Genomic DNA, 13,403 nt, shown 5'->3' on the forward strand with positions numbered 1-13,403 from the left:
AATTTGAATGAGAAGAAATCCATTGGAAAATTATGCAAGTTCGTTCGAGGTGAAATTACGAATGTATGCACCATCCTGAGCGTAGGAGTGTAGCATAATAATTGTGAATATGGAAACTAATTAGATATGTAAAAGTGCCTGTCGGAGGTGAGAATGTGTACATTTTGAGAGCGCACAGTGAGTGCAGAGTGTGATAAAAGGAGGAATTAAGTGCGCTAGACAATCGCCGGAACCGCATTTCGTATTATAATTAGATAATTTGTTTTACAACAATTGTACAAATTCTCACATTTCACGAAACCATCGAAATTTCATATTTCTTTATTACAATTCCGCACAATATTGCGGTCTTTCTTCTTTGAAATGCGTCGACGCGCACATTTGGAAACCTTGGGAAATGTAATACACATAGAGATCAATTCAAAAATGCGAATTGTAAACTAATTAAATTTCCCTTCCATTCTGTGAAACAATATTCTTGTACGAAGAACATTTCATGTAAAATTATACTGTGAATACAATTTAGGGAACTCGAGTACACAATGTTGGTTGTCTTGCTCCTATCATGACTCGCGCAAGTTCACACCGAAGCCGAGACCGAAGCTACGTTTCCATGTCTTATACAAATTGTGACACAATTTAAGACAGATTCTCATAGTACATAAATCCACTTGCATATTTTACGCTAGCATAAAATGCATAAAATAGTTAGGAATGGAATGCAGGGAATTTGGGATGTTGCGGGAAACTGCAACAAGTTCTCCGTCCATCAACGTTGACAAGGAGCATTTGCAATTTATAAACACTGATTGCGATCAATCCATTTTCCGATTTATGTCTCTATTGGCCTATATTTGAGCATAATTAAACTCATCTCAAACTGGTTGGATGTGTAATGAAGTGATGTGATGGATGACCGCGTGTTTGTAGCACAATTTGTGGTCAATTTTCTGTACCGTAACTCGGATGATTTTGCATAAATACACTAGCATGCTAAATGTTCCTCCTAGACATTTAAGTGTGTGTTAGATTGGCGCCAATATAAGGCCTCGTCCTTCTAGCAAATCCGTTTCGAACTAGATAGGAGAATTAGTGGGACCAGGATTTTGGCAACATTCTCGATTTGAGATTATTTCGGAATTCCAAAAATTTGTAAAATTAAAACATAAACAAGAACCGGCCAAATCTTGAAATTGCCACTTTATCTACACATAAAGACCCCTATAAATTTGCAAGCCGGATACCGGTTCCAATAATAATTGCAAACGAGTTTTTTCCCCTCATTTTGGACACTTTTTCACGTCACTGTGATGCTTAACTGTCGCATCTTCTGGCACACTCCTAAGCACGAGAGAAACTTGAGATGAAAGTTCGCTGGAACAATCGCAGGGGCGACAGGGTTCCCGGTGGCGCCGGAAGCATTTGGCGCGACGCCCGAGTATTTGTTTTACGCCAATACCGCCGAAGTGTTGTGAACTTTCAATACAATAAGACCGGTTTGCTGCCTATTCACGTATATCGTTTGAGTGGTTGCAATAAAAAGAAATCAAAACTTTTCCGTCTCAGAATCTCTATTCCAACTGTGGCATTGAGCTAAAGAAGTGATCTAATTCTCACTACGGTTTTAGCACCTATTTTTGCATTTATTACTCCTCTGTGGCCACAAGGTGACTCGCAATGGGGCAAAAAGTGATCCCCAATTGGCAGTTGGGTATGATCTTATGGTGGAAAACTAAGGCGTGGGGCGTTTATTGGTGAAAAATTAAACCTCTGATCGGTGCTGCTTTCTTGTCTTGCAGTCGAGCAAGTTTCTTTTTCGCTGCTGGAAGACTCGGTCTCCATGATGGCCGCTGACATTGTTTTCTGATTCAAGTTACTTCGTCACAGCACCTCTTCTCCCCACTCAGGCGTATGCATTACCACACATAATCATCATTTGGCCGAAAAGTGCCACAATCAGCCCTTTTTTCACAGCACAAATGCACATTATCCGAGGGAATCCACTTCACTAAGCACTTGCAAGCACAGAGAATTATTGGCAATGGCGAGAGTTGAGCTATTTCGATTCGTTCGCAGTGCAAAAGTCGACTGACGGGGACTACAAATACAAGAACTCTGCCTTGCCTCAGCTTAGTCACAGATACCTGCTGTGTACTTTGTGATACGATGTCTTTCATGTGTTCGTGCACCTTTCCATATACCTGAGACTTGCACGATTCAGCGTCTCGAAGTATAAACAGACGGAGTATCACAGAGTGATCAGAAAGTACATTCTACACGTCTCTTAAGTTAAGATGTTCTATCTTCAGGCACTTGAGACGGGTGAAGACAACACCCACTCATTCCATGCATTTTCCGACATCCTTACCATTGTCCAAGGACCTCTCGAATTATCCTTGAAATACGAGAAAGCTTCCTTTTCTTGGAAATTCTGCAATAAAACCTCCTAAACAGAGATCTCTTAAATGAATCGTCTGCAAAGTGTTGGTGAAGGTGTCAACTGCACCAACACCTGAGCATAGCGTTTTTCCTCCTCAACAGGTGAGAAGTCATCTTCTCACACGATTCAACAAATGGTAAAGTACACCTGATTGAAACCCATGCATGTGTGGCTGCAAAACGCACTGAGAAGAACACATTTCTGTTGACTGTGGAGGAAGACGAAGTTCAGCTAAACAATTTGCTACCGGAGATTTAATACTCTGTACTTGATTGTGTATAACATTAAAAGCCAATCAACGGTTTAAGCGCAGAGTTTCGAGCTTTTCCCTAAACTTTGCCAGAATGTTTGCCAAGCATTAGACGTGTTTGTTAAATTGCATTGCTGTACAACTTTTCTTGTACACAAAGTTCACAATTTGCTGATGTTGTCCTTTTTCTTCGTCACTTACCGAGATATCAAAAACTATTTAATATCATGACAGAGCGTGTGATAAATGGGTCTAAATCGAATTTACTTCACCTCATCATTAATCACGAGGAGAACCCCTTTTTGCCAGCCCAAGGCGAATTGTAGGAGCTTGACAAAGGACTGACAGACTCGAGATACAAGAAATATAGATTGTGTCCTATCGCAACACAAGAACACTTAATTTCGGAGACACCTCATGATAAATCGAAAGATATTGCAAATTCCACTGACATGTGTGCTTTTGAAAGCTTTCAAATTCAACAAATGATTCAAATAAAAATGTGTAATCTCTGCACACTTTACGTGTTGTTAAATAATGTCCGCTTTTTTCAATTTTTCTCGAAAAGTGAATAACAAAGAATTTATATGTATTGTGCATATAAACGCTCATTTATCAAACTGTTCGTTATAACATGAGGCAAGGAATTTGCAACTAAAACTCCACCGCATACAAACTTTTGATTCCTTTTACACCTTTATAAGTTCTTTGGAAATTGAAGTATAGCAAATTTAGGGAAAGTTAGAATTTTCCACCCTTTACTAACATATTCTTTATGTTTTCAAAGTGCTGCACTCATAAAGTTGTTTAAAATTTTATTAAATTCCATCTCAGTTCATATTCCACATTGCCTTAACTAACTTTGTTATTTGTTGTAAGGTTTACAGAAAATTAGACTTTTTACTTATTACCTTTAAAACTTCTCATAAAGTTATGTTTTGAGGTTTTACTGAACCAACATGTGCATTTCCTGGAGCAATCTTCATAAAATATTCATCACAGGAGTGAAGAAAATGCAAAGATGCAAAGGAAAAATTCTGTTTCAACTAAAATTTTATAAAATGGGTAAAAATATGTATATCAAGTTCTATATATCATTCAAAATCCACCCATCCGCCCGTTCTATAGCATTATGATGTTCAACAAGTTAGGGAAAGTGGAGCACATACTGAAAATGTTTCAGATATGCAACAGGCTTCGCTCTCTCATTTTCCACTTTGAACTTTTGAAACATGTTGTTATATTATCGCAATTTTTTGGATAATTTATCAATTTGATGGTAAATCAATATAATGAATATTCACCGAGCAAATGATTATGGTTTTTTTTTTATTGTATAATGAAGCATTATAGCGGAAAATTTTCGATAGAGGTGAACTTCCTTGCTTCATTATTAGAGTGAAATTTGGGTAACAGGTGGATATTTCCGTAATGATGTAAAAGAAATAATCATGACTGGTAGAAATTCGTGAATATTGTTTGGGAAATATTGTATTTCGTTTTCTTCAGAACTCTTTCGCGTAACACATAAAATAGAAAAAAGGCAGAGGATCAAATGAATATTACGAGTCAAAGAATATTGCATTTTTTGCACATGAAAAGTCCACAGGAGCTGTCAGAATTTTTCATACCGGAAGAGAGAGGCTTGTTTTCTTCCTCATCACCTTCATCTTGCCATAAAGGGCGGATTTTCATAAATCCATTTATCTTTGTCAGGTGGAGAAGGATATAAAATTGCGAAAGAAGATGTACAGTAATCCCTTTATGCATTTTCTTCACGTATATTTGAAAAGTTTAGCCTAACAAACAATTTACCGCCCACTTTATGGAAAATATCCCTTCCATAATTCCTCAGTTGGGTTATTTCGAGAATTTACCATCCCAGCAATTTAGCCACTATATTGAATTCTTTCATGACATGACTCTTAAACTCCTTGTGCGTTAGATTCAGATGATGGCTTCAATATTGAAGGAAGAGAAACTATAAATTGAATATTTAACATTTCAATGAATTTAATTCTATATTGTGGAAATTGAAATGTCTAATGAACATGTAAATTTTGGAATAACAATTGCAATGCAAATTGAAATTAATATTGACAATCAGTATCTAAATTCAAATTGAACTCCAGGACAGAATACTGATCGATATAATTGATAGTCCAATGCTCAATTTATTTGGAATTTTGCATCCAAAATATAAATCTTTCATCCATCCATAAAATTCTGTTCTCTTTATGGATGATTTTTTATATCATCGTGTCGTAAAACATGGGATAAGCCGTCATCAACTTCAAAAATGGATCCAGGTGATCCTTTGGACCCTTCAGAGTCCTCCAGAAGCCTATTCTTATCCTGAATAGGATTTGTTCCGGCACTCGTCACTCACACGAGACAGGACATAGTTTCCACCCTGAACTTTGGAAAATGGAGTATCATTACAAATTCTTATTCTAAAACTCATTCCATGAGTGTAAGACTGTGTGGAAAATATGAATTTTAATAAGGATTTGGGATCCGTTGTTATCATAAGCATACATGAGAGACAAAGCCAGCAAAAAGCATTCACATGGTATGATAGTGATATAATACGATATGCAGAAAGGATAATAATTTTCGTGCTGCCATGCAGTGCATTTGTGTGTTGAAAAGGGTGTAAAGCATATATGAATATTGCTCTGGTCTTACATAATCCTCGCTGCCTCCCGTTGGCGAATACTGTCATCCCTGTGCAACACGCTTAGAATTATCTGACGTTCACGGTCAGTGAGATTATCCAGGACTTGTGCAGTCGCGAAGTCCGGACCGAGGCTGCTGAAAGCACTGTTGGGCATACTACCTCCTTGATAATTATGATTACTCTCGAGCGATCGCACATTGATGGACGGCGTGGCGGGCAGACGAGCACTCCGGCCGCTCGCCATGGAATCCATCGACCGCCTGCAAAGACAGAATGAAGATGCCTGGATGTAACCACGTCACAAATGTACACTACAGGAAAAAAAAGTGAACAATTGTATAGCACAGAGTGAAAAGCCGTGATATTGCGAATGTTCATGTGAAAACAAGGTAATTGAACGAGACACAAATCATTGTTTATGCTCTTTCTCTCTTGCTATTCAATTATTCTGAGTGGAATGTCTTTTCAGATAAGGCGCAAAGAGCCTCTCACTGAGATATTCTCCAAAAGAATAACTGTATGCCAAACAATGGAATGTGTCTCGTGAAAACACCTTGCGTGACAATGATATGCACTTCTACGCCGATCTACCATCTCCACCTTCATCGTGCTTTCTAAAACTTTCATATCACTCCTCGTGCGATGTATCGAAGCTTTGGCTGAAGGAAATAAGCAAAAAGAGAAGAAGCGCTCAACATCTTCTACTTGATGTGCAAAATGGGAAAATACAAAGTGAGAAACTTCCAAAATGTTATATGTATGATCTGGGAAATAATTGCGATAATTCATCACACTGCACTAGAATGAGCTGCTGAATTTCACTGTAAGGTGAATTGTTACGGAAATTTGAAGGGATTTATGAGTCACAAGCATCTTGTATTCATAATATTTCCTATCTCACCAGAGCAGAGAGCTTATTATGTATGTATGTAATATATGTGTCCGGATTTAATGGACATTGCCTTTCAATCAACCCCGGCAGTCAATATTGTGTAAAAATTTTGGATTTATCTCTCAATGTGTCATATGAACTCATAGAAGTCCACATTTTACAGCATAATATACATATATAATGCTACATATAATGCTTTATGTTCATACGCAAAAGATAACACTTTCTTTTTTATTTTCAAATTTTTACATACACACCCAGAGATGAGAATGTATTAAATTTCAAACGAGCCGTAAAATACCTCTTGAATCCCTTTCTTGGCTTTTCAAATATTTTTCCATCCTTTTCGATGGGTTTCTTTCTTTCTCCCCAAAGATATGCTATCCCAGAGGGTCTCGACCGTGCGTCGAAAGCTCAAAAAATCATTTACTTTTGCCTCCCATGACTTTAATACGACGGTTTTCCTGAATTTCACTTTGATCCAGGGCAGAAGCCGGAGCTTTGTTATCTTATAATGGTACAGATGAAGTTGGAAGAAGTATTCGCATAGCATAAACTCAGAAAAGATAGTGATGTACTCTTCTATTCATAATATGTTTCCCTTGAAAAGAATATTTCTGCTCGATATTACGTATGTACATTTCCCAAGATAATCCCCACAATCAATGGTGAAATCGTATTCCATTGCGACCAGACCAGAATTGACATTGGCCTCATTTGTATCGTCAGATTAAATAAAGAGAAATATTTCCTCGAGTGTAATCCAATGATTTTGAACTACATATGCCAGAGATATTGATTTAAGCTCTCTGGACACGCTTTTGCAGCTTCAATATGAGACGTTTTCAACTTCCAGTGAAAAACATCCTATTCACGCCAGAAAGTCAACACTGCAGTATTAGATTAGGACCTTATCTTCTTTTCCTTTGACAAGAAATAAGAAAAAAATTAAATGGAGATAATCAAAGAGCAAATCTTCTATTACAACACAATTCTCGGAAAGCTCTCAATTTTGAACTGGATTTATGAAAATACTTCAGCATCAAATTACTCTGTTCAGAAAAAGAGCGCACATAATTTCGCCAGTGTTATAAATATCAAAATTTTACAGATACCCAAATGCCATTTCAATAAAATGCCCATCTCAGAGTTATTGGCTTTGTGTCTTGGGAGAAAGCTTGGGCGAAAGTTATGTTCACGGGGGAGTAGCTTAAAAATGTTAAAGGTCAATTTATTGGTTCAGTGGCCTTTGAAAATCATCAGTAGAGACGTATATTCCTCCCTTTATCTCTCGGTGGTAGATTTTTGCCTAAGAACTTTCCCTATTAGCTCATCAGACGACACGAGAGGGAGAAAGTGGAATTTACGGCATAAACCTCTGGGAGTACTTTTGAATACGGCAGATAAGACTGCGAGTACAGCATTTTCGTTTTAGATATATAGACAGTCTGAAAAAGACAGCTCTTGAACTTCTCTCGCCTTTAACCGCAATCGACCTGTGAGATTTTTTGTTACATTAAGTAAACATATAATGTATCGCATTCTTTAATCCCTGCAACCGTGGCATCAATTCCACTTATCTCCTGAGAAGGGCAAACATATGGAATTGTGAGTACCTGTGCTGGCACTTCAATTTCACCCGGCACTCTCTGGCAGCCTTATATTTTATGTATTGTGCACAATCCACGAATTCGCAATTTTCCAATACATGAACTTACACCTTATTCCACCACTCCATTTATCATCTGCTCAATATTCCAGCATGATTTTCATATACACCCAGAGTCAGTGTGGCGTGTAAGGGCTGCAATGTTTATTTTATATCATATATAGGTAAAATATTTGAGATATCCTATGAACTCCTTACCAATCAATATGTCTTCTGTGTCATTGACACTTGCTTCGAAATATGAAAGGGGATCACTTTCGACTTTTAAAGACATTTTGCCGAATGTTTTTACTATTGTGGAAAACTGATCGTTTTCCACGGGATGAAAAAGCATTTCAACAACAGGTGAGCAATCGCAAATTTGGGTATTTCCTGTGCGACTTCCTTCCCTCTGTGGTTTGACTTACAGGAGGAATTCTAATTCGACGATTTAGTATTTCGAGCGTGTTCCATTTCACAAATCACTCCGTGTCAACGACCATGTAAATCCCCAGCCTCTTGTCGTGTAGACGCATTACAACCATTGGTGGCATTCCTCCGCCCGCTCCGCAGCAATTTCCATTAACGCATAAATGGGAAATTGCAGAATTTTCTCGGGTTCCATGAACCGGCATCCCCGATAGTGGTCCTGAGTATGTGCCACGTGGGGTGGGTATTTACATCAATTGTGCACGCAAATCACGTTATTCGCACAAGTGAAATGCCGCCTGTCTGTCTGGCGGGGAGACACATAATCTCATTCGTATTGGGTCGACCGCCCACATACTTTTGCCAACTCTCACCCACCCACAGCCCTCGGAATTCTACACTCACGGGATGCCACGAAGCGGGAAGTGGTGAGCCAGGTGGCCCACCCACCCGCGGTCTTCGTGCGGAGGCTTTCGTGACACATTTTCCGAGAGACGAGATCTCAACGGTGAGATTGATGGCTCTGTTTGCCCCGGGAACAGTCGCATCGAGTGTGGGCTGAAAGAAAGTCTCCGTGATGGCAGGTGTTGAGGCATAACTTATGGGTGGAGAGCGTGGGCGAGCGGCTGGGCGACACAATGAACTTTGCAACCCTTAAACTGAAAGCTTTACTTTGTACATGAAATTCTCTGAAGCCCAGCATCTGAGGATAATTCGTATATTTGCGTATGTAGAGTAGAAACTCAACAGAAAACCCCCATTCACATCAATTGCACGGAGTAGGAAGCATTACAGCGTCGTGATGTTAATGGCAACGCCAGTGGCATTCTAAAAGGGAAAATCTTCAAAGAACATCGAAGATGTTAAGGTTTCTTTATGCCTGAGCAAATTTTCTGTTAATTCTACTTTATCGGATTAACTTCAATTCCAGGTTAGCTGAGCTCTACCATTTCACATGGAGTACATTAGACAGCGCGGCGGGTGATTTCCCTCCAAAATTGTGGTGATCCAGCGAATGAAGCCCACGCTACCACCACGAATGGAAAGCAGAAAGCACAGAATCACACAGAGCATCAGCAGTCAATCGCACAAGGAATAAATATAGATTCAGCGTAGGAACTTGTTGAATGAGTGGGCGAAAGATAATTCTGCGTGGGTGCTGCCTGAACAACACAAACAACCACCCATCACATGGCAACATTAGAAGCTACTTGTTGGCCAATGTTAATGCTCCTATTCTTCCTCTGTGTGTGCCGATTACAAGAGCAGACGACAGCAGTTTTGCATTCCATAACGACCTGTTGACCTAGGTCGGGTACCCGGCTTTACTCTTCTCAGGGTGTGAAAGTGGCACCGATGCAGAGTGGAAATCACTACGATGCCAAGCCTCTCGCGAGTGTAACACCTTATTACTTCCTCCACCACCGTCAAGTGCTTCTGTTGGCGGACCATATTTCGCTACGAAGTTTTCGTATTAAAATTCGCATGGGAGAAATCCCCTTTAGCAACACCCCAGAGACAATTTGAGACTTTTCAAATTAATTAAGACGCCAACACGCGGTGCAGCCGAGTTCATTGACACCCATCCAACGTCTCACGAGATGCCGCGATTGGGGTATAAAAGCTCTCTGGCATGATCATTGTTTTGGGCAAACCATATAAATTCAACTCCTTTCATCACCTTTATTAACTAAGCATTGAGCACTAAAGATGGCTATTCTGTGCAAAATGTCCATTTGCTTTCCCTCTTCTAGCAGCATCTTCTCCGGTATTTATTAGAAGATGGTGTGTGCTCGGGTCATAAATTTTCCTATATCGCCGTCCATGGTGAAAGATGGACTTCACACGCAATTTATTACTCAATTTCTTACATATAGACACCATCGAGGGAACACAGGGAGGCTATCCCATCTTTGACACGTCGTTTTGTGACTTGTCTAGGAGATTTTCTAGTAAGAGATTTATATTCTTGAGATTCCCTCTTTCGAGGTTTATCCATTGCTCTGAAATTGCATAGATTCTCTACCATCACAGAACAGTAGTTTCACACATTGCTCACCATACAGCTCATAGTGTTACTCAATCCAATTGCCATTGTGATTTAATAATTCCTAAGTCAGAGAGTACTTTTACTCTTTGGGAAAATGCGCAATTGGATTTCACTTTAAGGAAAGTAAACTGGATAAAGCAGCGAGAAAATATTTACCCGCGAAGTAATAAAGCAATACTTTTCACTCTGCGTTAACTTTACGAGGAATTGTGGAACATTTTGGGCAAACAAAACGCGAAGGAGACTTTCTTAGAAAAACCTCTGCCATTGCTCGCAATTTGAAATTACATCAGCGTTCGCATTATCCCAGCATGTTGCCCACCTCACACGACATTGTGGAGTGGGTGGACATGAAAAAAGGAACTCTTTATGGCCTTTTCTGAGGACATTCGGCTGGGAAAAGTCACGTTCATCGGACAACATTTGCCCCCATCGCCTGGACAATGTCACACGGGGGAACCAGAAAAGGGCTGTAGGCAATTTCATTGGCTTTCGATAATGCACTCTCGATGGGGCGCACGTGGGTGATATGACTTATGGCACATTATGTTGACCAGCATCCCCACGCCTCCTGCACACAGGCCCCTTTTCTATCTTTGTGAAGAAAATTGTGTCAATTGTCCCGGAGCGAAGGACGCGCTCAAGAGGGCTCATTTGCAGAATGAATGAGGAATGGGAGGAATAACAGAGAGCGTTTGGTTCGTTTGGTTTCGTATATGCCTCTATCAATTCAGCTGAAAGACGCCATTCTATCCCCGGGCAAACTTCATCCTCGATTTACTCGCTCAACAATGGCGTCTCGTGGATGAAAAACGCAAAAGACATAAGAGGGTGTCAATGGGTGTCTTGTGACTGCGAAACAATTTACAGAAATTCAATTTTTCACTCCCACCCCGCCCTCGAGCACCCGCGCGCCCTTAAGACGCTGAGAGGAGTCCTCAGCTGCCTCAACTTTGTATTTTGCTGTGCATTACAAATTATTTCCACACCGTATGCGAAGAGAGAGCGGCGCCAATGAATTAACCATGTCCCAGGCAAAAAGTTCCTACACTCTTCAAGATCCATTTTCTTCCGGCACTTTGCAAAGAGTGGCGAAAAAAATCCAAGGATTGTTACACTGCTAGCGGCAGTTGAAAGAATTTCACCTGAAGCTGTGTCGCTGGCAATTTACTCTTCAAATTCATTTGTACGTGCGTGCATGAAGCGGGTAATTTGAATGTGCTCAGGTGGAGAACATTTTGATATGTATGGCAGCAGGATTAGGGGCAATGTGAAGACATCATCGAGGCTCACCGAGGGGAAAATATCACCGTACTTTGAGACCTTTAAGCAATCACCAAAGCTTCAACGAAAATTGGGTATTTAAAAAGAAGAAATGTGACTCTGTATTTTCTGTGGAGTACTATTGATATGCAACATTTATTTTACAATTCTTAGAATATTGCTTGGAATTTATAATTAGAGATGCACACATAGTGTATCAGGACAGTGCACTGCAACTCGCATGTTGATTTAAATGTCTATTAGATTACATTATTAATGAAACAATTTTACCCTCACTAACCAACATCCACTTAACGTCAAATCAAGTAGATTTACAGAATCAATGTTTCCCCATGATGAATGTCGATGAATTTAGGTCATAATGTGAACTAATTTATGTAAATACCTCAGCGAGAAATTCGCTAAATATATCATCCAGCTTAATTTGCCCCCAAATAAAGGGCTCTTCCTGGGGATGAAATTCCGCACTTTCGATTTTAGAATCCCAGTGAAAATTTCTGGAAAGAGCTTTCGTGCCATTCAAGGACACTTTTCCTCTTTTAGCGCAACAGTGTATTCAACGAAGTCAGGTGTGTGAATCGTGAGGATGGCTGCTTGACTGAGGTGGGGTGGCGAAACAAAGATTTCCCACCAGGGCGAATGGAGGGTGATGCTGATGGATTGGGCTTTTGTGAGGGAAAATGTGGGAACGTCTTTGCGTCGCTACAACACAATTCACTGGGGATTTCGTCTTCTACAAATTCACAGAGCGTTAATCGATGGCTTCGGCAGAATTTGGGGATGGCGGTAATTCGGGCTTGTGAGATAATTACTTTAATTTCAGACCACAATCCTTGTTATCGTCAGTTGGCAAAATATAGCTAATCGATTTAATTCCCCTTGTGCGCCTCAAAAATACCTCCCCAAATTACCAACTCAATGTGCCAATTTGGCTCCATCTGTGTCACAGGTGAGGGCTGGAATACAATGCATTCGGGAAATTGGAGAGGAAATGCTGTATGGCAAGGGTATTAACAGTGACGTTAGTGATGGTGACTTGTCTTCTCAATTATTCAACTGGAGCAAATTGAAACGTCTATCTCGAGAGCCACTTCCGCATGCACACACATTACCATTTCCATAAACTTCTGCCTAAGCTTCATGTATTTAATAAAGTACAGCTTAAGTATCAAATCGGATCACCAGAAAATAAGTGAACGTGATATGCCAGAGAGTACGAGTTTTCCACATAGAATTCCGAAGTATTTACTATCCTGGAGGATATAAGTACATATTAAAATTCTGAGCTGTCGAAAGTCTCATGTGTCTATTTGTCAACTTTGAAATACCCATCTCCAATATGATTAAGTCACTAATCCAAACGATTTCATAATATAGTGATGCAAAGTGTCGGTTGAGTATGTCATTCAGATGCAAATCAAAGGGACAATTTTGGCCTTCTTCCAATTTCCATATCGTTAATTTACAGAAGATTGTATCATTTTCGCATAACTGAAATTCTGGGGCCAAGTCCATAATTCCCAATTATAGCGAATTAACGAGATAAACACATATAGTGAACATGTAAATCCCAACGTTTTACTAACAGATTCATAAGCATTGTTTATCCATTTCGTTCCATAGATATAAATAGATCATTTAATTAGAAATTCCATCGCAATTGGATTTTATATATCGGTTTATGAAATAATTTGTGTTGATTATAATTGGATGTTTATCGAATTTCAGTT

The 13,403-nt window shown here is 39.6% G+C and overlaps 1 protein-coding gene across 5 annotated transcripts in view; it reads right to left on the reverse strand.

The window, feature by feature from the left end:
- LOC132265448 (uncharacterized) overlaps positions 1 to 13,403 on the reverse strand; it is a 55,855-nt gene that overhangs the window by 34,542 nt on the left and 7,910 nt on the right. For 3 of the 5 annotated variants that reach the window (XM_059766149.1, XM_059766150.1, XM_059766148.1), the window contains exon 1: positions 1,769 to 2,043. The exons of 1 other annotated variant lie outside the window; for it this stretch is intronic. In XM_059766149.1, coding sequence (XP_059622132.1) covers positions 1,769 to 1,857 — 89 coding nt within the window. In that variant the 5' untranslated portion in view covers positions 1,858 to 2,043. Of the gene's footprint in view, positions 1 to 1,244; positions 1,335 to 1,768; positions 2,044 to 13,403 lie in introns of those variants that run through there. One more of the 5 variants, XM_059766152.1, reaches the window with a different exon arrangement.

This window comes from Phlebotomus argentipes, unplaced genomic scaffold, assembly GCF_947086385.1.
Source record: "Phlebotomus argentipes unplaced genomic scaffold, Phlebotomus argentipes genome assembly contig_2, whole genome shotgun sequence".
Lineage (NCBI taxonomy): Eukaryota > Metazoa > Arthropoda > Insecta > Diptera > Psychodidae > Phlebotomus > Phlebotomus argentipes.